This window comes from Ischnura elegans, chromosome 8 (genome assembly GCF_921293095.1).
Source record: "Ischnura elegans chromosome 8, ioIscEleg1.1, whole genome shotgun sequence".
NCBI classification, from domain to species: domain Eukaryota; kingdom Metazoa; phylum Arthropoda; class Insecta; order Odonata; family Coenagrionidae; genus Ischnura; species Ischnura elegans.
In genome coordinates, this window is record NC_060253.1 from 5,956,755 (window position 1) to 5,982,802 (window position 26,048).

At 36.2% G+C, this 26,048-nt stretch overlaps 1 protein-coding gene across 4 annotated transcripts in view; it reads right to left on the reverse strand.

Annotated features, from left to right (window-relative positions):
- Positions 1-26,048, reverse strand: part of LOC124163387 (brefeldin A-inhibited guanine nucleotide-exchange protein 1) — a 65,752-nt gene that overhangs the window by 20,419 nt on the left and 19,285 nt on the right. For 2 of the 4 annotated variants that reach the window (XM_046540268.1, XM_046540267.1), the window contains exons 15-27: positions 23,905-24,056; positions 23,183-23,311; positions 17,435-17,564; positions 16,527-16,769; positions 15,967-16,094; positions 15,433-15,728; positions 15,118-15,290; positions 13,131-13,291; positions 12,218-12,433; positions 9,293-9,343; positions 6,596-6,628; positions 3,607-3,742; positions 921-1,021 (exon numbers count right to left, since the gene is read on the reverse strand). In XM_046540268.1, the coding sequence (XP_046396224.1) occupies positions 921-1,021; positions 3,607-3,742; positions 6,596-6,628; positions 9,293-9,343; positions 12,218-12,433; positions 13,131-13,291; positions 15,118-15,290; positions 15,433-15,728; positions 15,967-16,094; positions 16,527-16,769; positions 17,435-17,564; positions 23,183-23,311; positions 23,905-24,056 (1,949 nt within the window). The remainder of the gene's footprint in view (positions 1-920; positions 1,022-3,606; positions 3,743-6,595; positions 6,629-9,292; positions 9,344-12,217; positions 12,434-13,130; positions 13,292-15,117; positions 15,291-15,432; positions 15,729-15,966; positions 16,095-16,526; positions 16,770-17,434; positions 17,565-23,182; positions 23,312-23,904; positions 24,057-26,048) is intronic. The other 2 variants (XM_046540270.1, XM_046540269.1) reach the window with 1 other exon arrangement.

Genomic DNA, 26,048 nt, shown 5'->3' on the forward strand with positions numbered 1-26,048 from the left:
CTCAGAATATTTGGTTTCTCCCTTATAGCAATTCCAATTCATCTTCTTATCTCGTGAGAACTCCCAAAGATGGACTGAAAATAATTGAAGAAAATCCGGTGGAAAAGAGCTTGTATTTTGCAAAATGCCTCAGATTGTCAGCTAGCACTTGGCAGCAGGAGTGGGGGTAAAGCGATGTTAGTTGAATTAATTATATGCCCAATTGTTTCCATAAAATTAAATTATTCATTAATCAGCTAAATTCCTGTTCGAATCATTTAAAGGAAATCAAAATTACTCCCCAAAATCTTGTGTTGCCTGCTGCATAGGCAACCGAGTCAAACATTCCAGCATTCATCATTTAGTATTCGAGGTATTCGAAATTCGAGGTATTCGAATATTCGAGCTATGATTTAATATTCGAATTCGATATTCGAATTCGAGAAATCTGCTATTCGACCCATCTCTACTGAAAACTATACTCCTCCTCAAGACCAACTCTTGATTTTACACAGTGCCCAAATTTTGGTCCCTCCAACTGCGTAAAATCAAAGTTGCACAGGTGATATGGACACTTAAGTGATGTCATGACTGTTATGAAGCATTCCTCAGATGGGAAAACTTGTAATTTATCCCAGTTGCCTAGGCAATTAGCTACAAAAATGAAGCTTAAAACAGAGGTGAGGAACTGAAGATGAATGAATTTATCGCAATATTTGGGTCATTAAAGGCATCAATCACAGGGTGGAAACAAATTCTTTACACAAGAAATAACATTATGCTACGTTATTGATGAGATGGGAATAAAAAGATATATAATTAAAATGTTGAAATAACTGAAATCACAATTAGCCGGAGGATACATAAAAATTTAAAAATCTTACTGATATGGCCATTGAAAAAGAAATGGTCACCAAATACAAGCATCCATATCAGCTTACCTGGCATGTTTTATCCCATGTTGATGAAGAAAATTTAGGACCATTGGAGATGACCAAGTTTTCCAGGCAATTAGTCCCAGACCTTGCAAGCTGTTCATTGTCTGTAAGAGCAAATAGTCACTCCATTAGAAAGCCCTCATTCAACGACATATCACCAATTAACAAACAACCGATTGACTGATGAACTCATACCTCATATTAAAATCTCATAATACCCAACCATAATGCAAAATAATAAAGTTGACAAATCCACATCAAAATCAAAATATCCTTGCTAGAATATTAGTTGAAGACTGACTGTCTCTCGCAGGCAACAATCAAAAGAAATGCCACATTGCTGTGGTTGTAGTCTCCTCCCTACTGGACAAAATCTCTGGGGACAACAATACTCTAAAAATTTTTAAGAAACGACTAAAAATTTTTAAGAAAAATTCTCCAAAGATAGCAAATTTCATTGCTTATTTCAACAAAAATACTGTAGAATATTTTTTTAGACTCATGAAGGAACTGCATTTTTGTCTATTGGTATTCGAATACAGTGGAACTTGGTTAGTACGTTCCTCCTTAGTACGTTTTCCTCCTTAGTACGACGATTTCTCTCGGTCCCGGTACCATCGGAACAAAATACAGGTAAAAGTATTTGGTTAGTACGTTTGAAAAAATTGCGCTTTCCTGGTTAGTACGCTCAATTGCTAGCCGTGACGCAACCCGCAATTCGTTCTCCAGTATCTTCTTAAGGGTCGTAAAGCTCCGAATTCATGATTTAATTTATTATTACTAGCCATTAAAATTCTTGCATTCATCCACATATCTTTCTTCGACCGTGATTTATCCAAATGCATTTCTCAATTGTTATGACGCGATGAATAATAAAATATGGCCATTCATCAGGAATGTCTGACTATGCAAAACTGCAGCCAATGAGAAGCCGCAATTTTCCCCACCCCGAGCTCCTCACCTTCTATTGCCTCTGCAGTGCCCACTGCGCACAAATTTCACGAGTGGACAATTGTTGCTATTGCACGAGTTATCATGATGAAGAAATGAGTCTTATCCAATTCCCACTTTATCTAAAGCAGTACTGCACGACGTCAATGCTACGTGGTACGTGCGTATTTGACTACTGCTGCGGGAGCAGACGATGCTCTGGATCTCCACGGGAAGCTTAGCTTAAAAATACTTGATCTCGGCACGAAAGCAGACGACATTAAACAAATTTTAAAAGTAAATTTCGACTGTATAATATAAAATCTTCTTGTAATTACCTCGTAGTCTAATAATCTTGCGTGTTATTATTCGATATATCGATCGCTAGAACAATCGATATGGCTTTATTCCAGAAGCGCGAATGTGTACGGCTGTTGCCGTAATTTAAGGTTAATATAATTTTGTCCAATTTTTATGATGTTTAAAAACAACCCGTTGACATACTCAGGGTTGTTTTTATATTCTCCGAGTATGCTGTGACAAAAAAGAAATGACTTAGTTATACTCGTCCTCTTTCTATAAATAAATATGGGATAAACCACGGGAGAAAGACGCCGTTTTCATGTAATTGTCTTCGGGAAATCTATGAAACATTGTGATTTTTTATTCACATGGTATTGTTTTTCAATGTAGCGCCCATTTTCTTTATTTTAAAGGTGAAAAGAGTTCAGGAAGGCGATCCTACGAGAACTACCGATAGTAATTGTAATTGTGACGACTTTTCCACAGATTGCAATTACCCCGACTGCTATTTTTTACTTTCCTCGTTAGCACGTTTTCCTGGTTAGTACGTTCATTTTTTGTGGTCCCTTCAGAAACGTACTAAACAGGTTCCACTGTATCTGTTATGAATCATTTGAATTTCCATTGCCAGCTCAATTGGATGTTTGGATAGTTTAAAACATTTATTTTGAATATCATTTATGGGTCAGGTCGGTTCCTTCATTCTTGGTTTCACCAATTCTTTAGCAAAAATTGGATCCAATCCAAAGCCAAAATGAATCGATACCAAAAAACCAAATTCGCATTAAAAATGGGTTAACCATTTGCAATGAAATGGATTTTAATAAGCATTTTAATGACAGTCATAAATTTAGGAACGTATGACTGGTAACATCGGAAATTAACCTCATCATCTAATTGATATAGAGCCATGTCAAGAAGTAAATACATCATATATTTAAAGGATTTGGCAAAGGCAAATTTAGGTGTCTATGTTTAAATTGTATGGTTACAAATTAAAAACTTAAATTTAAAAACTTCAAACTGAATTTTATTAAAAAAATCTCATAAAATGACCAACTTTAACAATTTGCTTCCACAAAAACTAATTATACCGCAGAAATTAACTTTGTAATATTAATGCTAACAATGGATGAAATATAAAAATAAATAATTGTTATTGCTGCACTTAAATTAATATTAATTATAGATTCATCTTGAACAATTTCAAGCTTAAATCTTACCAATAGCATATTTTCTTTACTGAAAGTTTCAAGAATAGTGAACGAATATCTAAATGTTTAGTTATTTTTAGTTTTTAGAAAGATTTTTCTTGAGTGTAATATATATTTCCAGTAGAAAACTAAGGTTTAAATCTATTCACTACATTACATTAAAACTTAACCCTAATATCAGCCACTCAACACTCTAATGAGTGTTCACATAATTAGAGCATCAAGGAGAGAAAGATTCTAACCTTGTTGAACACACCAATGTAGTTGTACGTAAAGGTCATCCAGCAGAAGGGGGCCTAACACATCAAAGTACTGAGTGAACACATCCACAATGGCATACAAGGCATGGTTGCAAGTAGTCGTCATCCACTCTGCCTTCTGTTACGGCCAACAATGATGAAAAGACAAAACCATAATCAATTGCTAGTAAAAAAGAATTCCTAAAAATACAAGCATTTCAGAGCAATTAATAGATGATAATCCCCTTGTGTTAATGGGATGAATTCATGGATTAACCAAGATCATTCTTCAGTATCCACCAAGTAAAGACAATAACGGATTCATAACATAATGACAATCATAAGAAATCTTTAAATATAATATAATTGTCTTAAAGATTCATCAAGCATTGATATAGCCCAAATATTCCAGAATATTTAATCTTTGAAAAGGCATTTTAAGAACTTCTACTAAAATGGTGGCTAGTTAAAACAGCAATATGGATTCTAAAAGTAATACACAGTCTAGTAGTAATACTAAATGAAGTCAATAAGTAGGTAGTTCAATGTCCCACAAAAAAGAACTTGGGAAAAGTGACATGCAAAGTGATACATACCAAACTAGACAATAATGCTAAGTTTTCACAAATAATTGTGCATTGATACATTAAAAAAGTATCAGTCACACAAAAATTAAAATTGACATTTCATTTTCCCATATCACATTCATGAAATTGACGAGTGAAAAAGAGATCTAAAAACACTGCCATAAATATTTAAGCTTAAGTCGCTTTGATCTAAAAGGGTACACTTCGGCTAAAGAATATAAAGCTCTTTTCCCTATTGTAATTCATATGGCCTCAACAGCAACAATAATGACCTCATAGTGAAACTACAGTAAGTCCCCTATTTGCAAACAATTGACTTACGAACTTTATTGTCCAAAATTTCCAATTTGGCACCCTTGAGTTGGCTGATGCAACTGGCAGTGCGCCACGGAGGCACTCACACTATGGGGCTCTGGGCCTAACGTGTGCATGATGACTTCTTTGATGAATGTTAACAATATAATCATACTACATATATAGATATTATTATTTGGTGATATGCCTTCAAAAATGTTGCTTCATAATCAGCGTAATTAAGTATGACTCATGGAGCATCAGAAAACTGATAGAGAATCGTACCTTATCACTTTGTAACCGTTGTGAGTTAACGCAAATGTGTAATGCAGTGCTCCATGGTGCAGGATAACTACATTTTTCAATGCCTTGTTTGGGTTTTTCAACTTATGAACAAGGTATGGGAATGTATCTTATTCAAATGTTGAGGACTTAGTGTATTGCTTGAATCACACTATACTTACACAAGTCAGAGAATTTCAAGAAGAAGAGGATATTCAGTGTCAATCCAATTATGCTCATCATTATATGAAGAAATATAATATCAGGGCTCACACAGACTTTATTTGGTTTAGTTTGTAAACATGGAAAGTTTTATTTTTGCGATTGAGAATAGAAGCACTACTAAGTTCAGCACGGTTATATTTTTACAGCTCTCAAATTTACTACCTATAGCTTGGTTATTCATTCCAGCAATTATTTATTCCAGAGGAGTTTCCAACATTTCTTCGAGCCTAAGACATGTATTCAAAGATCTTAGCATTTCACAATAGAGGAGTTAAAAGAAAAAGACATTTATTTAACAGCTGTAACAACTCCATATTTATCAATTCTGCACACACTTTTCGGCATCAGGGACTGCAGGAATACTTCTTCTGATAAAAAATACCTCGGATCAAACTATGGAAAAATGGTGACACAATTTCATCCAAAAATACTGAGATTCGGAAATACCTGTCTGCCGAGACTTTATAGAGCTTTAGTTTTCTATAGAGCTTTTATAGGTGTTTTCCTTCTGCGCTGGCTACACCTAAAATGTCATGTATTTTACCTCAAGATATCATGTCAGGTTTATTGTGATATTAGGTGTAAAAAATATAAGTAATAGCTAAAAACTGGCAATTTTCATAAGTAAATTGATAATTTTGTTGAATTTCACTTATGCTAAAATTGTATATTTATTTTATTAGAGCTTTAAATAACATATTAATGACTGTTAAGCTCTCACGAGAAAATTAGCAAAAATACCTAGGTATTTGCAAAATTTCAGGGTCCCTACCTTCAGAAGGCATCTTCATGCTTCTCTCAATCGAGCTAATATTGTATCAGCATCTACATATTTCAGAAAAATGACCAAAGCCTAATGCTTCAAAATTTCGATACACTACCATGGGGATGAAAAAAGTTAACTACCATACCTCAAAAGATTAACTATCGTAATTCATTGCCCTATATCTTTATACTTTCTGATCTACAAGAAAGAAAAAAGAATTTTAACAAGTGAAATCAAACTAGTTAAAAAGTAGAAACAGCCAAAGCTAGATCAAGCAAGCACATAACAGGATGTACACAATACAAGCAAGATTAAAATATCAAGCAATTGACTTTTAATTGTAAACATGAAATTAGTTCACAATTATGCTAATATGCAAACTAATGCCTCACACAATCATTTATGCAGTTTATCAATTTGAACAGAGAGATTAAAAGATACACAGGAAAAATTAATAAAGCACATGTGTTATTATTCCAGTGCGAGTTCCTGTACGTGTCTGAATACCAAATGCATCCTTTGTTTCAAACTCAACACTAATCAGATAAGATGTGATTGTACACAACAATTGCATGGACAGAGTAGGATCAAAAATGAACTCAAATGAATTTGTGAACAAAAGAGTATTTACTAAATCATAAAAATTTGAATCCAATTTGATAGCAGTTTTGTGAAATAGGCGAGTGAATTTAAGGCTTCATACAATTCCTCAGAATGAATTTAATTACGGATTGAACACTCTTTAAATATAGTATTTGATTCCTTCCTTTCTTCATAATGTTAATTTTGATTTGCATGGCATTCAGATGCGTACAGCATAAGCATTAAGCCAACTGACCTCAGCAAGTCGATCAGGTATGTCCACACATGGCTGTGTAAACAGAAGAGTCAGGGACAAGAGCAATGAAAAAAACAAACAATTATGAGTCTTGATGAAAATAAGAAAAATTAAGATAGATACAAGGATAGATAAGCTAGATGGTAGAGTAAGAAAAATAAAGTAAGAAATATATATCATCATAACTTCTACAGATCTGGGCGATTATTGCCATCAATAATCCTGAATTTTGATGCAGCGACAATAATTTCACACATTCCTTAAAGACTTGGTTATACAATAAATTAACACGAGTTGATGCACATCTACAGAAACAGTTTTTTAAATAATTTTGAAATTGGATTAATAGACATTCATTGCATCACCATAATTTGGTATTGCAGCTGCCAATGAATCCATTTTCCAAAGTATCTTAAAACTGTTTACGTACATGCATATCAACTGTTTATGCAAACCTAAATGAACTCATTATTGGTTGAGATTTAAAAGGATCATTTTTTACAAGTCACCCAAGCCTGTCTCCCCTCCCATATTGAACTTCCCTGATCAATTCATAATAAAGCCTTCTCACATTCATTTCCTTAAATTCATGAACCACAATTAAACGTACACAAACATCCGTGCCGTTGATAGAGGCAACCTACTCAGGCAGGACTCGAACCAGTGCCCTCTTGCGTGGCAGGCAAGGATTTCACCCTGCCGCCTTTGAGGCCGGCTAATCTACGAACGCAAATTCTCTTCCTTCACTTTCCTCGCTTGCCCGACATTCTTCCCTCCAACATGGTTTCCAACATCCCCTTCCCACTCAGTACTCGCTCCATCCAAAGCCTCTTCCCTTCAGTAGAATCTCCAGCAGAATTTCTCTCTCCTCAACTACCATTTCCAGCCCTTCCTCATTCCTCCTCCTGTCCATTCACTACACCAACACATTAACACATTCAATGCAGGCCCGATTTTCATGAAAGTCGTCAGAATCGGCCGATAAAATAAGTAAGAAAAATAGAGGTTTTCGCGCCATAACTTCCGTTCAAATACTGCTATTTACAAACGGCGCACACGGGTCGTAAGAGGGAAGCTAGCTGAAGGCCATGCATGTGATCGGAAGACTCGGAAGTGGATATTAGTCACGTGCGGAGGCGGAAAAAGGGCTCCCGGCCAAACCAGCAGAGCACGTCAATTGACATGCTCGTTATCTCGGCTTGGACGGGACCATTGTCAATTGACGTGCTCCGTGCAGAATGTATTAAAAACAGGCTCTTTCTAATGTCTATGCATCATTTGAATGTGTTGGTGTGGTAGAATGGTGGATTTGTTTGTCCATTCCCACCCTAATGCAAATCCCTCACAAACTCATACATGTTAATGAACCGTACAACCAAGCTTAAACACTTTAAGGAGTAATGCACCGAGTAAGAACTCAAATTACTGAAATAGTGCAATGGCAAATTAACATATATTTTGAGCACAAGAACTTAAAAGCAAATTGCAAAAAATGGACTGAGATTTAAAAATAAAGAAAATATTCAACTGGACTGAAATGTCAGATCAAAAAATTAATACAGAAACAATATACAAGAACAACACCTGAACTAGAAAAAAATAGCCACAATTATGAATCGATACAGAAAAAACTAAATGGAACAAGCAAATCCAAAACTTGAGTTCTTAATGAATGCAGAAATAAATGGCTTCAAATCATAGAGCCATTGGCATGCAATGTAACATGATGCATTCCAGATTATTGAACCACATAAATAATACACCCAATAATACTAAAAATGCATTTTAGAAATCTAATTGGCTCAGGGCAAAAAATACAATAAAATACTCAAAAGAGTTGATCTAAAGCTTATCAAGCAAACTTTCAATGCCACTAGATTAAAAAAAATGATAAGTAAATATGTGCCTAATTGTTCATAAGCAATCAACTGATACTTCCTTTTTCAAAAGGATTAGTTAACAAGCCAACAATCTAATCAACACTAGAAAAATAGGTGTTCACTTTCAGACAAACCTTTTCGTTTGGTTTGGACAATGGCTTTGTATGCGGTTTCCATCATACAATAAGTTCAGACTTGAATCAATTGATATAATTAAACACAAGTCATATAAAAAGAACATGACTAAGTATAAAAACCATTGCTAGCCTCATTCATCTTCAGAGGGATGTACTCCAGAAAGCAGAACAAAGCATTCATTCACTAAAGCAAATTAACTGAGGTTAATTGAAATAATTAAAACTCAAATAAAACCATTTGCTTACATGACCTTCAAATTACAATGGAAAAAATGTTTCTCATAATGATATGAAAACAAGGCAAACAAATTCAATTAATTACTGATCACAGTGCCGAATATCTTGTGCATAAGTATTTTTTCATTAAAGAAATGATAATGACCAATTCACAGAATCAACCATTACTATTGAAAAACAAAAACAAGTTTAAAAATAGGCTCAATGGCCTATTTTACATAACAAGAGTACGAATGACCTTAACAATTAATACACGAGAAAATATAATTTGCCATCAAAAACCTAGATATCATGGTTTGTCTGTAAATGAATCAAACTATCCACTATATAATTTTTGCAGTGAGAGGATACTAGAACAGGCAATACATGTGAAGTAATTCCCTAATATTCCTACAGCTACATCAGAAGTAAATATATTCAATGTTTAAAATGATAAAGCTCACCTCAGTCTGCTGCTCAGGCAACTTCATATTATCAAAAATTCTGAATAATATCTAAAAAAAAAAAAGAGAGAGAAGTGGTTTAGATATAGATTAAAAGAAATCACCCTTAACTGCAAAACATAACCGTATGATCAATAACACATCAGTGAAAAATAATGATACAACATATACACATATTAAACCTTCATTTTCACATAAAAACAACTAAGTCAGTGGTTAACTCTTTTGCAGTTGAAAATTCTAAAAATCACCCTTCAATGTCTTTGAGCAACCACTACCCAACATCTCCAGGATTTGACTGCAATTTTCCGGAATAAATATTACACAACTAGCAGCCCAATAAATCTGTCATCACTGATTATTCGGTCACACAAATTAGAAAAAGTACAGCAGACTCCCGATTACTCGGCTGCGGCTCACACGCGTTGCGGATTATCCATGCATGATTTTCACTCTCCCTCAATGCTTTCCGCGATCTTTGAAAAAAATAAAATGGGACACAAAATACCGGAATTACTGCATTTTAAAGGTAGGATATACAGGGCTGCTAGGGTGGTTTCCTATTATTTTTTTATTGCCTAAATCGAAATATTATTACTCCTGGAGTACGAATTTCACACTTTAAGATATTCAAATGACGATATCTATTTTTCGCGATTAAATGAAAAGTGAAAATTTTCAAGCAAGCAAAAATGCGATGGCTAAGAGTGAATGCTTGGAAAACCCCGTGTGTCATCATTCTGGTTCCCACTTCCGCCGTGTGAGGTGATCTTGGGCGAGGCTTTGAGCGCTGATACGACGCAGGCTGCTAGCAGGTAGCAGGGTACCCTGATAGCAGGTAGCTCTTGGCTTAAACAAGGATTATTAATACCTTATCAAACGAAAAAAAACTTTCCAACTAAAGGCATTTTTAATAGGTGATAATTAAGAGATGTTTCCCTGAAGTCTGTGCCTCATGCATGCATTGGTAATCTCAGATGATGTATAACTCCTATGTACTCGTATAGGATCTAGGTCCCTGAGACGTCACGTGGAGTGGCATCGCATGGGCGCCAATCTGGCCTTTTTCAAATGAGGTTAAAATTGACCATTGCTATTCGTCTGAATTGGTATTTCTAAAACCAAATAATTTGTATATTATGAATACACTATTCGCAATCAATGCCTTCCGTTTTCTTTGATGAAGGAAACTACCCTATTATTTCCATGAGAATCCCCTTCGTAAAACGAAAGCGATCGCACACTATCTGCATTCACCAGAGCTCTGTGTTCCTGTTTTCCAAGCCTCGCAGTGCACAACCACACTCCGTGATCACGGATACACGTCCCGCAGCAGTTGCAATCTGGGAAACTTGTGCAAGATGCGACTACGTGGCGTGGTGCCCGACAGTGTAGTTTCCGGCGTTGGGCAGTGGTTTTGAAGCATTCGTGCAACCCAATCCTCTATCCGGGATCACACGGTCACGGGTGCATGGTTTTTGAAACCATGTCTTATATGGAGTTGTAGGAATACGAGTACCGCTATGTTATCGCCGCTAAAAAGATCGCAGTCTGGCGAAAAAAATGAGTTCGGGAAGCATTCTAAAACAACAGAATAAGTGCAAAAATTATAATACATGTTTTGCTTTAAGTAAATGATGAACATTAAAGTGTAAGTTTGGATTGTCCGTGTTTTCTGATTATTCGTGCCGTCTCTCCCCATCGTTAGCCATTAGGGTAACCGGGAGTGTACTGACCTCCTGTTAGAGATAACCTCACATCACACAATTCTGATTTTTTTTTTAACACGATACAGTAAAAAAATTGGAAATGTTCTAGCCAAAAAAACACCACTGTCATAACTCAGCTCTTGGATTATAGAATTATAACAGCATTTAAAGACAACTACAGGCAGTAACTACTCACTGCCATTACAATCTCAAAATTGCAAGTAGAGCAATTGCTTAAAACAGTTACCCTGATGTACAGCCTATAATGCTGGTAAGGCACAAAAGACTATAACTTCTATTAAGTTCAACACTGCTGGTCGAAGTAAACAATGCAAGCACGTGATAGAACATCCAACATAGGGAAAAGGCGACTTTTTGGGTTTCATGGAAGATGTGAGTGAAGCTGAAATTATTTTTGCTGATAAACTGATAGTGAATGATCTTATGATAGAGAGAGTGTAAAGAGAGAGAAACTACAGCGTATCTTTGATGAGAAAATAGTGGCTGCAGTTCAGAGCTGTGAGAGAAGAGCAGTGTCATTGGAAGGTGAGAGAGAGAGAATGACTTCAAAGAAGACGAAAGGAAGGTGGAAAAAGCTCTCGATAACAGTGCTCAAGTGATGAACTGGCCAGAGAAACAAAGCAGTTGCAAACCCCCCATAATACTAGATGGCAGACAATAACTTATACCATAAAACATCTTTCATGAATTGTGTTATGCACATCAATGTGCACTAAAATTTTGTTTATAAGGTTTTTTCCTTAGTCTCCAGAGGGCTGCCAAGAGCATAGGAACAAATGCCGTCCTCTGGGACCAACACTACAACGAGAATCTACTGTAATCAAACTACCCAAACTAATCATTTGCATAAAGCAAGGTCATCTCACTTATAATGAGAAATATTTCTACCAAAAAAGTGCCAGGGTAGGGTCAGTTAAAATGTACGTCAATTGGATCTTGAAGAATTTGAAGCCCGCCTATGAAAATTTTTTCAGATAAGTTCCCAGCACCTATTTATGAAACAAATATCTAACGAAAACTTCATGTGCCAAATATGCAAGAAAAGCAACAAATTTTACATTATTACAACTTAAAGTACACAAAATAATGTGAATACTACTTCTATTACCACGATAGACCAAGGCAAAAGTTAAGAAAACAATTTATGGAAAATTGATGCCTATTTGAAATGAGTGTTTAAATAATCCTAACTCACCTGGAATAAATCTTTCCACCAACAAGGCCTAAACCCATTCCCATGCGTTTTCACGATCTCAAAAAGAACCGTAAGCCCACGAGTTCGAACGTCCAATTTGCATCTGCTGACAATGCATGACAGCTCAAAGAGAAGAGGGAACCATCCCCTCACCCACGCACGGTCCTCTTCACACGCAGCGCTGAATTCCACATCCATATTGTGCTCCTTGAACAGCTAAAAGACGAAAATAAAATCATGTATAGTAGATAGTTTTCACTAAACATCACAACAAAAAACTTTAAAAAGTTACCATACTTCCCCAAATGCCCCCATTTTTTATGAGATTACACCAATTGTCATTTATAGTTTTTGAGATTACACAACCGAAAAAACTTCTCGAGGAAACCTCGAAGCTTATGCTGAGCATGTTTTGTGCTGATGATGAATTAATTTATCAGTAGATTGGCAAAGATTTATTAATTGGTGTTTTCATGTGTGATCATTAAATTCATTTGAAATTAACTATCACCATTTTGTCTTATATTAAGTATGTGGAATGAATAATTTTATAGTACTAGTTTTGTCAAAAAAAAGTAGATTGGCTAAATGGCTTTAAAAACTTTACCAAAAAATTCACACTGACATCATAACAAATTATCAAATTGGAGCCAGAAATTAACAGCACAAAACTGTGCACATCATCCAAATTCCTCAGGAAGTTAGAAAAAGTAATGGTAAAAGACCATCATATTTAGTTAATTATGCATAATTTCAAAGGCAAGAGACTTGGAAGTATAGCCCAAGACGTCCCTAAATGAAGAATCCATATTAACTAAACACAATGTAACCATACATGTATGTAGTCGCTTTCACATTCTGAAATACTGCCAAACACCATCAGGTAGAGAATGAATAACTTAATACCACTCACATGAGGTTTCTCATCAACATATTTGGCACAGTTGCGAATCAGACGTATAGCCTCCATACTTGTATCCGGGAAGCTAGCATTGCATGCAAACTCTGATAGGCACTTGACTGCATCTTGGAAAGAATCGATCATGACTGGAAACTGCTGAGCATACAGTTGTGCTGTTGAACGAAGAAGGTAACAAACTGCATTAACATAATCTTAAGGCGCAACCAATAAATAATAATACTTCTAATGACGTGATGAATTCCCTAAGAATAATACACTGAAAATTATACTACAGTTATTTCCCAAAATTCTCTCCAAATATGAACTAGCAAAACGTACAAAAAAAGCAAAGCATTTTGCCCAAAGCAGAATAATGAGTGATGGCACAACATTGTCACAGAACGACAATAAGGGCTGCAGTAAGATGTACTGTTTAAAATGCTCACATTTGCAGAAAACTATTTTTTTGCCATACCATTTGAGTATGTACCTTGAGCAATTCTTTTGCTCACATAATTAAGTACCTGAAAGATAAAATGCTTTCTACTAGGGGGAGCATTTGCTACAAATAAAATTAGCTGGAAAAAGGAATGGAAGGCTAAGAGAAAAAATATCTCAGATCACAGACACCTAAGTTGAAAACATAAAAAGCAGAGCAAAAAATGAAAATAAAACGGTCAGCAGATAAAACTCAAGCAAAGTCAATAATGGACATAAAATATGCGGATGGGAAACAAAATATTTTCCAACAGTGTAAATGGTAGAATACTTGAAGAGAGTCTACAGATGGAGAGATATTTCTTCAATTCTGAAGGAAGTTTTTACATCAAGAAGATGAAGGAAGGTTAAGAATGATAATCCTAGCAAAAATGGCCTCCCTAGGATCACAAGTATAGAGACAAAAGGAGAAATATTGAGTGTCGGAGTGGTGAAGGTAGAATGGGGAGGTATACCCTGCACTAGCTAGAGGGGAGAAGTGGTTAGAGAACAGATACTTTTCCTAAGAGAGTTTCCTTTCCCTCAGTTCACTGAATGAACAATAAAATTACTGCTGCTTTGTCACTACCAATGGTCAGAGTAAGGCAAAAGAAATACAGTATGAAATACTTAATATTATTTCTATTAAACACATATTAAAGTTAGAGAATATTTCTGAACATTAATAATTGGAAATACATTAACATATCATTAATCACTAATGACAATGGAACGTTTAACAAAATGTTTGTAAAATAATTTTTCAGACAAATGTAGGCACAACACAAATGTATTGCATGTTAACTTAAGAAATGACACATTTCCCAAACCCTTTAAAAAAAAAAAAAAAATAATTGATTAAAATCCATTGAATATAACAAATTACTTATTGCACGAATACAAGGATCAAGAACTTTGCTATTTCCACATAATATTTTATTAGCACCGACCGCTCCGCTCCTCCGGGATATCCCTATCCTTTGGTGACCCCAGCATGCTCCTTAATGTGCTGTGGTTGTAAAAGGCTGGCCTTATTTTTTCTTTGGGAAGTAATCTTTGCACTCTCAATGACAAATTCCCAAGGAAGGGAATCCGGCACCATTTAGGAGATCCCTCCGGGGGATTATGCGTTTTATATAATAGTCGTCTTGCCATCTGAGTTCTTTTTCGTCGTAAGATGGTATCCACTAATTTTTCTTTGTAGCCATTGTTGACAGCAATGTCCTTTATGTCCCCTAACCAACGACTCCTGCTATATATATATACTATCAATTTACCTAAATCTTCACCTTGATAATGTTAGTCTGTAACGAAACCATGGTCGGTGCTAATAAAATATTATGTGGAAATAGCAAAGTTCTTGATCCTTGTATTCGTGCTATTATGGATTTCCACCAAGTTACGCCCTCTACGATTAATTAAATTACTTATTGTATAACAAAACTCAAATAGTCTTGGTGTTTGTACGAAGATTTTGTAAGAGGCAATTATAGGACGAAATAACAATTGTTACACAACTTACTAATGATTTTTCCTGTAGTCTGGAAAGCAAGCTCTACAATACTCTCATCTTGATCAGAGGCAGCAAGATGAAACACGCTGAAAATATTTTTCCAACCAGATCTTATATTTTGAGCTTGGGAGTTGACCATCTGTGCTATACAACGTACCACCATATCACGAACAGTCGGAGACCTTTGGGAGAAGAATACTCGTAAAATAAGGACAAAAGCGCCAAGGAAAAACTAAAAAATGGCACTGTTAAAATTAAAGAGAAACCAGCAATCCTGAGCCACATTCAAGATGAATATTTATGTCAAACACAAATGTGGCTCACCTGTTTTTCTTCATTATGTGTTCAAATGGACGGAGGAAGTCCTTCTGAAACCTAAAGTTTGCAAACTCTCCTTTTTCGATGAACTTCATTGAAAGCTGTCGGAGCGAATCGAGAGCAAAGAAGGCAACATCCTCGTTTGGAGAACAACCGACCCTGTTGAAATGGTTACCGACAACCTCCCAAATGCGTGACCACTGCAATCTAATACGCCCCATGTTATAGTACGAGATTTCGACAATCTTTTGAAGGCTGAACATCCTAGGATGGGCAGGGTGGGCCAACTCATCCAGAGAGACCTGAGATGAAAACAAGCACAGATGTAATGCACAAATAGTTATCAGAGCAGTCACACGGTTAGTGTTTCCAAACTCTTGGAATCAAGCATACTCATGTGAACAACTTCATCAGCTTAATGATGCACAAAATTTATTCCTCGTTTTAAAGAAACCATCAGCCAATACTTTTACAGACATAAGTACTTTCAATTGTCATATGAAAGCAATTTTCTTCAATTAAATAACTTGATAGGCCTACCTGACATAAAGCTCGGACAAAGTCCACAACAGCATCACCATCAAGCCTGGTAGATCCAGTGAAGATACGATCAACAGCCACAACAACACTTTGCGAACTTGTTTCGCCAATTGACTCTTTTACACTGGCTAAAATTTAAAAGAAAAAAATGACCTCTGAAAATATCTGAAATATGGCCCAAAATAGCAATACCAGTTAGCAAAAATGCAGAATGATTGTCTTTTACATGATGGCATACTAATGTACTGTTTTTTTCTGCTTTTGCCAATATACACACTGAAAAATCTTTGCTTAATTTCACCTATATTTTCTAAATACAAAGTGTACAAAGTTTATCATCGTGTTTAAGCATCAAGAAACATCAATTCCCAAAGCCAATAACGGCACTCAATCATAATTTTTTTAATAATTCAATGAACAGTTGTACTGGCTTTGCAAGAAACATTGCCCAATATGCTTCCATTGAAATCAAATAGTATTTCATTTCCAATTGGCATCATCAAAAGACGAATGTTCCAACGAATGACGGGTGGAGGATGGTAAAATAAAAACATACTTACGATCGAGAGAACTTAAATTAAGGTTCAGCCCCGAGTTAGAGCTTCCTCCGCTGCCTCCATCATAGCTGTGGTGGAGAAGAAACGATGATGAAGAGTGCATGCTTGATGAGGACGATCCGCCAGATATGCTGGATCGAGGACCAGAGATGAACTGTGGCCTCACTCCCGTGCCAACCAGCTGCGCTAATTCAAGCTGAGAGATACACTTGACAATATCAAGCCAAGAGTTGCCTAGGTAATTACCTGAAACGATTGAAACAAAACTTTGAGATACAGCGAGCAAAACAGACAATAGCAAAACTGACTACTAATGCAAGTACCAGGCACGTGAATGGGTAATGGATGCAGTTTTGAGGCATTCTCTAGACATTAGTTACCAGTCGATTCCTCAATGAATGGATTCAATTGAATCTCAATACTATGAATATAATAGGATTTGATCAAATCACTGAATCCCTGCTGCATCTACACTTAGAACCATCTTCTCCTAAAGATTTTTGAGTCTTCATGCAATGACCCTGTTCTTTTTTTTTTCCAAGAAATTTTTTCACTGAATTATGAAGCATTTTGCTGAGCAAATCTCTCTCCATTTGTTCATTCAAATCTCATAATGGGCTACTTTTATCTTTGGTACAATGAGAGAGAAGTAAAGAAGAACCTCTCAGATTGGCTGATAGTGGGTTCTATCCCAACATCACATATTTTCAAAGCTAACAGCTCATTGCTAGCCATGCTACCCTAGGGTTATTACAAAATAGCACACCATCTACAGATTCAAATGAAATTATATCATGAATCCAAAGCACATGCTCTGAACTTATGACAATTCTCTTATACAATAGACCTGGTGTTCCTACAGTTCTGAAAATCATAACTTATTCACTCAGATAATGATAAAAATCGCTTACCATCAGTATGAGCAACAGTAATTAATGTTTTGATAGTGTCAATGTTCTTGGCCTTCATTTCAGTTATAGGTGAATTTGCAGTGAGAAGAGTAAACCGTGCAAGGGCTTGCACATAAGCATCTCTTTCCAGCTGTAAGAAAAAAATAACCAGTGTAAGTATAAAAATAAAAAAAACATGTTAACAGAATTTACACTTCATGTTAGTGATGGGTCGATTCCAAAATTTTATCGATTCCGATCCCGATTCCGATTCTGACATTTCGATTCCGATTCTACCGATACCGATTCCATCGATTCTGATGCCATAGGCTCCAAGAAAAATATCACTTAATTCCAGGCAACAAGAAAACTACTTTTAAAAATATTACTCTGTGAAAGAGTCAGTTGACAAAAGAATCTTTCATGTCATTACTATGCAATTAAAATATAATAGCTAAATTTCAAAACAGAACATACCTGAAAAGTGGTGTTAAATGATAGGTATTACTTTAGAATATTGGCACTCATAATATGTCGACAATATATATATATACATCCAAACTACAAGGGAGAGCCCTGAGTACAGGAATTTTCATAGCTATAATAAAGATTACATACTACGTATATAAATCATGTAATATTTGGCCCTCTCAAATTCTCAAGCAGAAAATCCAATTATTCTACATGCTCAGCCAGCAGGTTTTGACGTCTCCATGTTACAGTATTACTGCCTGCAGAAAATTGCCTTTTGCTACACATGTGTGTTATCTGGCAAGTAATTTCCCACCAAAATTGCAAGATTTCGGAGACTTTGGAATTTTTATTAAAAATTATATCAACGATTTGTTGGATCTTGAATCTTAATGGAATTCAAGTGGACGAAGCGAACAACTATAGAACTTAACTTTAGTTTGGTAGAGCAAAAAAAAATGCTATACTTCTCACGTCATTCAATCAACCTTTAAATATCTTGCTTTTTTAAGTTCAAGAAAGAAACTAAACGCTACAAATCAATATTACATCGGACGGACGCAGTAATAGAAAAGGCTAAAAGAGCCTTGTGGTGTGAAAACTCCCCCTACCGCGCGACTCACCTTGGCGAGGGTGGAAAGGGAAAAAGGGTATCGCTTGTTGCCTTTCACGGAAACAGTTCATTTTTCTCTCTCTTAAGCATACTGACTTAATCTCATCACTTTACTTCAATACCCGAGGCATATTTCTTACGCGCGGGATGGTTCCGAAAAATATCCAATCCTTAGTATTTTCACTCGAGTAATGCGCGCTAAATGGTCCAGTCGATCTATACATAATCCTTTTTAACATCCTCAGTTTAGTGTTTTAAGTCAATGAAGACGATTATCCATGCTTTAAATGACGATTTTCAGGACTAATGTTTTAAAAAACTTGAAAAATCGGCCTCAGTTACCGAGCCTCAGAGGTCCGCGGCGTGTAGGTCAGCCTTGACGCGCGATTGAAAAATCGCTCTTATTTCCTTCGTCGCAAACTTTCTTTTCAAGATTTCTACTTAGTACTCTTTAGATATCTCTACTTTATATTGTGGTTCAAATTTTCCGACTTATATTTTTCGTAAACGAAAAATAAAGTCTACTTAATGTCAAATTTCACGTGAAAAACGGGTCGGCCATTTTGCGTTGTAAAACCAGGCAGATGAGAGCCAAAATCTTCAAAAGTCATTGAAAGTATAGGCAAAGCACCAGATCAAAGGCATATTGCGTTTTTTATTCCACAAAACTCATACCAACGCAAAACCACTTGGATAAATTCAAAGATTTTTTGAGGAAAAACGATATCTCGTGTGGCATTGAAAAATTGGTCATGTTTGGGCCTCTGTATCTCACTAAAGGTTCGCATTTCTGTAAAATGGCATATAAATCAATATTTGGTAATGATTTATGAGTATTTACGCTGAGTTTCAAGTCTCTATCCCCAAAAAGGTCATTTTGGAATTTATTCCAGCTTTTTCCGATTTCGGACCAGTGTGCGCGGGGTAGGAAGACGATCGGCCGCCGCGGCTGACGCAAAGGTATTCGGCGCCCACGTCGAGATATAAACAACAATAGTGTATTCGGCAAGCTGAAACTACCAGGCCAAGGTATTAGAATGACTTATCGGCTTTAAAAACTGCACTATTACATGAGTTTCATATTAGCGCTTCCTGTCGGCAGATTGCTGGACCTACTAGCCTCGAAAGCTCTGTAACCTTAACTCATGGCCCGGGCCTTGCCTTAACTACTCGACTCGACATCCGTAATGCTACTCGAAACGCTCGAGTCCAGTACCAACTACTCGATCGACTTGAATTTTCGAGTACTCGCACATCCCAAGAAGATATGTGTTTTGTTATTACGATTACGTGGCGCGAAAATTCAAATGACTGTTGAAAACGCGGTCGTATATTTTGTTGTTTGAAGTACTACTGGAATCGGAATCGATTTTTCGCCTTGGCAAGTACTCGTTTTCGATTCCGGTTCTTGGCCGAGAATCGAGGAATCGAAGAATCGAGGAATCGAACCGACCCATCACTACTTCATGTATATATTCTTTACCATATTCCTCCAGCAAGTAAATCCATGTAAAAATTAGTTGAACTTGATGTAAAATCCATCAAAATGGATATAAAAAATTCATATATTAATCATATGATAAATAATCCTAAATTATAATGTATCAATAGCCACTTCAGATATAAAATTATCATGAAAAAGACAATTTCTAACTAATTTTACAATTTTTATTCATAAAACACTACTTTCAAGCTCATTTCCCTGCGATGATGCAAAGGCTGTGGAAATGTTATAATGTAGGCAAGAGTGACAAACTAACAAACCCTTAAATGCGTGAGTTAGTGAGCAAATTTCAAGAGAAAAAAAAAGCCATGCAATCGGAAAGTAATACACCCATGCCTCGTATAGCCCAATTTCCATTAGCAAAATTTCGATACAACGCAAATTCGTTCCTCAGGGAAACATCGCAACACAGTGTAGCCTAATCAAAAAACTTTAACGCTCTGATGATAAAACGTGAACTTACATTAAGTACACAAAAAATTGCGATCATTTTACGCATATTAATAGTATGGCTTGCCTCAAATCTTCTTTTTTGTTTATATATTAATCGAAATCCATTGCTGTGCAATGGCCTAAAGCATTACTCGTCATTGGGTCCAGATAGCCGGCCTACCGAAGTGATTTATCTCGTCTCGTTAACAGAATGACAATAGTTAATTTAGATAATTAATTAAGTGTGGAGCTAGTGGAAATGAGTTTTTTTAAGCAATACTGTTTGATACGTAATTTTTGCCATCATAGGTTATCAGGCAATTTACTTCCAGGTAGAGGGTCTAAGCTAAAGCCTTCAAGGTCATCGGTATTCACGGGGGAGAAATGGAGGGGTGGCAGAGTTGCGTATGAATAGCATCAACACATAAAAGAGCCCACTATAGAGTCTCAAACACAATGGCTTCATTCCCTTCCAGCAATACTGCGTCTCAGGAATACAGTGCAGTAGTAGAAGGTGATTTAGATAGAGCCATAAAGAGTAAAAACCAAGACAACAATGGCAGAAAAATAGGGATGCGGGTAGAAAAATCAAGAAGTTATCAAGAAAAACCATGAACGTAAAAGAGAAATTGAGAGCAAGGTCAATTTCTTTGAAAATGGAAAGCGTCAAAGCATTATTGCGCGGAATTTTAAACTCACAATGCCTTATTCTAAATAAAGACGAAGTTAAAACATCAGTTATCTCAGCCGCACCAACTTCAACCAAGCAATCAAGACATACGTAAAATTCATTGTGAATCTGTACAAAAAGACGAGGGTTGTAATCGCTCCGAGACATCTATTGAAAGCTCTGGTTGGTTTCAGAATTTTAAACGGCAAGCAGTTTTTTTCAGTGTGGCGATACCAGATGAAACTGCAAGTGTTGATAGCGCAGCCACTGCAACATTTTCTGATAAACTCCAACCTTTAATTGAAAGTGGCTCCTTTCCCCCACAACTAGGTTTTGTGTTGACGAGACGATATTGTTTTGGAAAAGAATGCAATGTCGTTCATTCATTTTCAGGGAAGAAAAACCTGGGTCAGGTTTCAAGGCATTTTACAACTTTCACGTAGCTGCTAATGCCTAGGAGGACTTCAAATTAAAATGATTTATCATTCATAAACTCCACTAGCTATGAAATGGCATTCAAAGTAGCATTTGCCTGTCATTTCCATGAGCGACAAAAGGGCCTGTGTGACACAATAATTGTTTTTAGACTGGTTTGAAAAATCATCAACTGCTGGCAATGCATAACGAACCCCTGATATCGCAGATGTTAGCCCACCCACACGACAGGAGGGAGTTTCAAAAGCACGTACGTATGTACAATTTTTTTTTACGTGAATAAAAGTCTTTAAATTCCCTCCTATCTTTAAAGATATTTTAAACAATAAAAATTTATATAAACAAAGTTTTCGAAGGCTATTTATGGGAATATATATGGTTTAGAGGAAATTCGATACCCAACACTTATGCTACCAGGAACGCATCCCCATCATCCCAATGTTAAAACGCTCTCGTATAAAGCAAATTCGTATGGTGCAAAGACCCCAAGGAACGCATCCCTAGCGCTATACGAGGCATGGGTGTATATGCATTTTTAAAATCTCTTTTCACTTTTTGGCCTTAAATACGCTGCAGACCATTTCGGCTTTGGGCACCAATTCAAATCCTTGCCACCATTCCGAGCCAGTTCCAGAGTACCAACTTTATGCGACCGGTTCCACAGCCAAGATCCAGCAGTAACGATAACCGGGCACTGGAACCGACCTATCTCTACTGTTTATATATTCATCCAAATTGCTACCATTCCATCCATTGCTACACAATGACCAAAAACATTACTCGTCATGCATCCCGACAGCCGACATACTGAAGAAATTTATCTCGCCTCCTTAACTGAATAATATCAGTTAATTTTGGTCATTAATTAAGTTTGGAGCTAGTGGAAATGAGTTTTTTGACAGGAATACGGTTTTAGACGTCATTTTAGCCAAGTTGCAAGCTACATCCGTCACAAGCGTGAGTTAACGCAAGATTGTGATGCAGTATTCCATTCTGCAGGATAACCACTCTCCTCGATGCCTTTTTTAGGTTTATCAACTAACGAGCAAGGTCTTGGAACGCATCTTCTTTGTAAATCGAGGACTTGCGCATAATTTAATTGCATATATTATACACTTGACTGTGAAGATTTTAAGTGCCGGAGATTGAAGAGACAAGAAATTTTGACAGAGTATGTTTTTTCTTCTACGATTCCTAAAAGAAACGTTTATATGAACTTCGTTATTACAAACCTCCGGTTTTTCGGTCCCGCGAACTTCGTAATAACGCGAGTCTACTGTAGCAAGCATTTTTCCTGGATGTTAGGCCACCCGCTCGAAAGGTGGGAATTTCAAAAGCCCGTACAAATTTATTTGAACGACAAAAAACATCTTTGATTGCATGCCTACAATCTTAAGAGATTATTTTAACTATAAATGTTTTTATAACTAAGGTCTCCTATAGCTATTAATAGGAATATATACAGTTTGTAGGAAATTCGATACCCAACACATCCCTATCTTCCCAATTATAAAATGCTCTCGTATAACTCAAATTCGTGTAGTGCAAAGACCCCAAGGAACGCATCCCTTACGCTCAGTGCAGCATGGGTGTATTTTCTTACAAGGAAAACAAAACTGCACAAATGAGATGAGGATAACTTACAGTCATGTGGAATATGCACGCAATTCGAATAGCACATCGTATTCCGTCAAGGCATAGAGATGCTATTTCTGGATCGTCACAGTCTTGAAGTCCCACGCTAAAAGCAGCCAAAAAAGGGGTCCAGGCCATCTGTTGAAGGAAAGCAAACCTCAAGTCAGTGCAATTGCTGGTTATATGCAAAAAATTATAGAAAGAAGCTCATTTATAAAACATTAACTATGTATTAAGAGGATGAACTATATCAGAGCTATAATTCATCAAGAAGAGCAAAATGTGAGTTTACAGAAACATAGGGAAGAAAATTAGCAACTAATTAGGTTTTAGACGAAGGATTTTGTTATGCTACAATAGAGTATTAGCATGAGTAAGAAATATGGCTGGTATGTTATTTACAGTGCTCCAAGATATTGGGCAAATACTCTAATAAAATAAAGTTGACTCTTTTCCAATGTTTTATTAACAATATAATTTCTAAATGCTGGCATATGACCAGCTGTTCGCTCCCGTAAAACCTAGCAAGCACTCATTTATTTGCTTATACATAAACTGGGAAAACCTACTAAGTCATACCCACCAGATTTAAATTTCATCACATCATAATCTGTACAAAGAATTAATATGGGTATCAAAACTCAGTCTAAAAACCTGAGCCAAATCAAACAATTGTAAACCAACTACGTTTGAGCGTGTATTTTAACCACCCAAATGCATTCAAAACTGACCTTAAACATTGGCCGAACATGTTCTAAATGCTTAGCAGAAGTGAAAGGAGCTTGAAAATGACTGACAGATTCCATCAGATTCTTGGCTGCTGTCGATATAGCCTCCATCTCCATATTCCACAAGAAACGCCGCTTTTTCTCACTTGATATCACTGCAAATTAAACGATCAAAAATTAATTTTTTTAACGAACAAAGATTGGGCAAACAATTCATAGCACTGCACAAAAAATTTGTTTTTTCCAGTCGTGTACACATGTGCAAAGATATCAAGAGGGAAGAATTTTGCAGCAGAAAAGTCATTTTATGTTAAAATCTGGATTTCTCAAGACCTGGGAATTGCATCAAGAAATACAAATAGTTCCATTCTTAGTAAAAAAAAGGATTAGTGGGAAATCGATTTTATAGTAAGCCATATGAATACCCTTCAGAAATTAAATGATTTATTCTATTGGCAAGGCTTAACAGCAATTAACCCCTCAAGCGCGGCAGGCATTTAATTAAATCCCATCTCAGCGGCCGGATGAGATTTAAAAATCTTCGCCTTTTTGGTATACAATCATTCAATAATTTATATCTTTCATAATATACGATCAGTATCGTTGAAAATTTTTGTAAACTTGCATAATATAATGCGCTACTATATAATAAATTTTAGAGCGATTTGAAAAAATATTTATTATTTTATGTATCTCTTTTTATGAACTAATGAATAAATTTTCAATTTTGAAAGATTTTTATTTGGTTTCGAATAAGCTACGAGATATCTAACATTCGATGCATTTAAAAAATACAATTACATGATGTAATTTAGTTATTTGGGGTTGAAAATTCCATAACAGATTGGATACTTTCGATAGGATTACCCGTTTCGCCTACTTGAAAATTTACCACTCTGCCCACTTCTCTGACTTTGTTCCATTATTACCGTATCATTTCATATAGGTAATCACATGCTAATGTTTCAAACGTCTATATGCAAATATTCAAATGATTTACCTTAGAAAATCTGCTCTGACATGATTTGAAGCAATCCAAACATAATCCCACTGCACATTTTTCACAACAGTACACGCAAACTCTTCATTTCCCATGTTACGCACAAACTGCACACCTCCTTTGAGACTTTGATTTCTTCCCAGCTGCAGGAATTGTCTTTAGGAAATCAATTTTTGTGAGTCTTGGTACAAAATTGTGTAATGAGTGACGGCCAAGTCCAAACAGTTTGTATGACGTTGGATATTTCAAAAATATTATCTCGCCCAATGGCACGCGAAATGATAAGTCAAATTTTTATACATGTTTTTCCTGTGAACAACATATGAATTTAGGACTGCCTCCTTCAATAGTCTCCTAAATAACTTCATACATCACTTGTAATGGCGTTTTCTTTCCATTACGTACGAATGCAATAGCAGGTCCTTGAAATTCACCCCACCAATGATTTTACTATAGCCTAACACACAAACAGACTTCCGAGTCTCTTTTTTGCCTTTCAATACTATTCCCATTTCCTAGGATCCCCAATTATAAAAAAATACCACACACAGAAAGTACACCCGATGAGAATTTCAGCACACTGCCTGAGCGAACACCACACGGCATGAATGACTCTTGTGGACTGGGTGGACTGAAGCTCATGGTTTAGAAGCTCCCTCAAGAGACGAGAAAATATCTCGAAGGGGCCCTGGTATACACTGACTGTTTAGATGGAATCTTATCTTCATTGATTACTGTCCAGAAAAAAAATAAAAAAATAAATGCAGAGCGAAGCACATGGCCCCTTCGCTTAGGACGCTTAGGACTAACGAGGCGGACCAAACACACTTGGGGCTCGAGGTGACGACAAACAAGGAGAAGACGGAGAGATGGCATTGAGCTTAGAAGATACCGTATCTCAAGCTAAAGTAGCTGACCCTTCTAGACGTCTCTCAAGCAGAATAGGCGGAAGTTTTCATGATAGAACAGCTGAAAGAAGGCGTTGAGTTTTTGGACCAAAGTCGTCAAGGCACTGGTTTAAAACTGAATTTTATTGAAGCATTTTTTAAAAATCTTGAAGGCATAAAACCGCTATGAATATTTTATTGGAAAGGAAAAACATTTCTTCAAAAGATAGAGTAATTAGTTTAATTTAACATACAATATC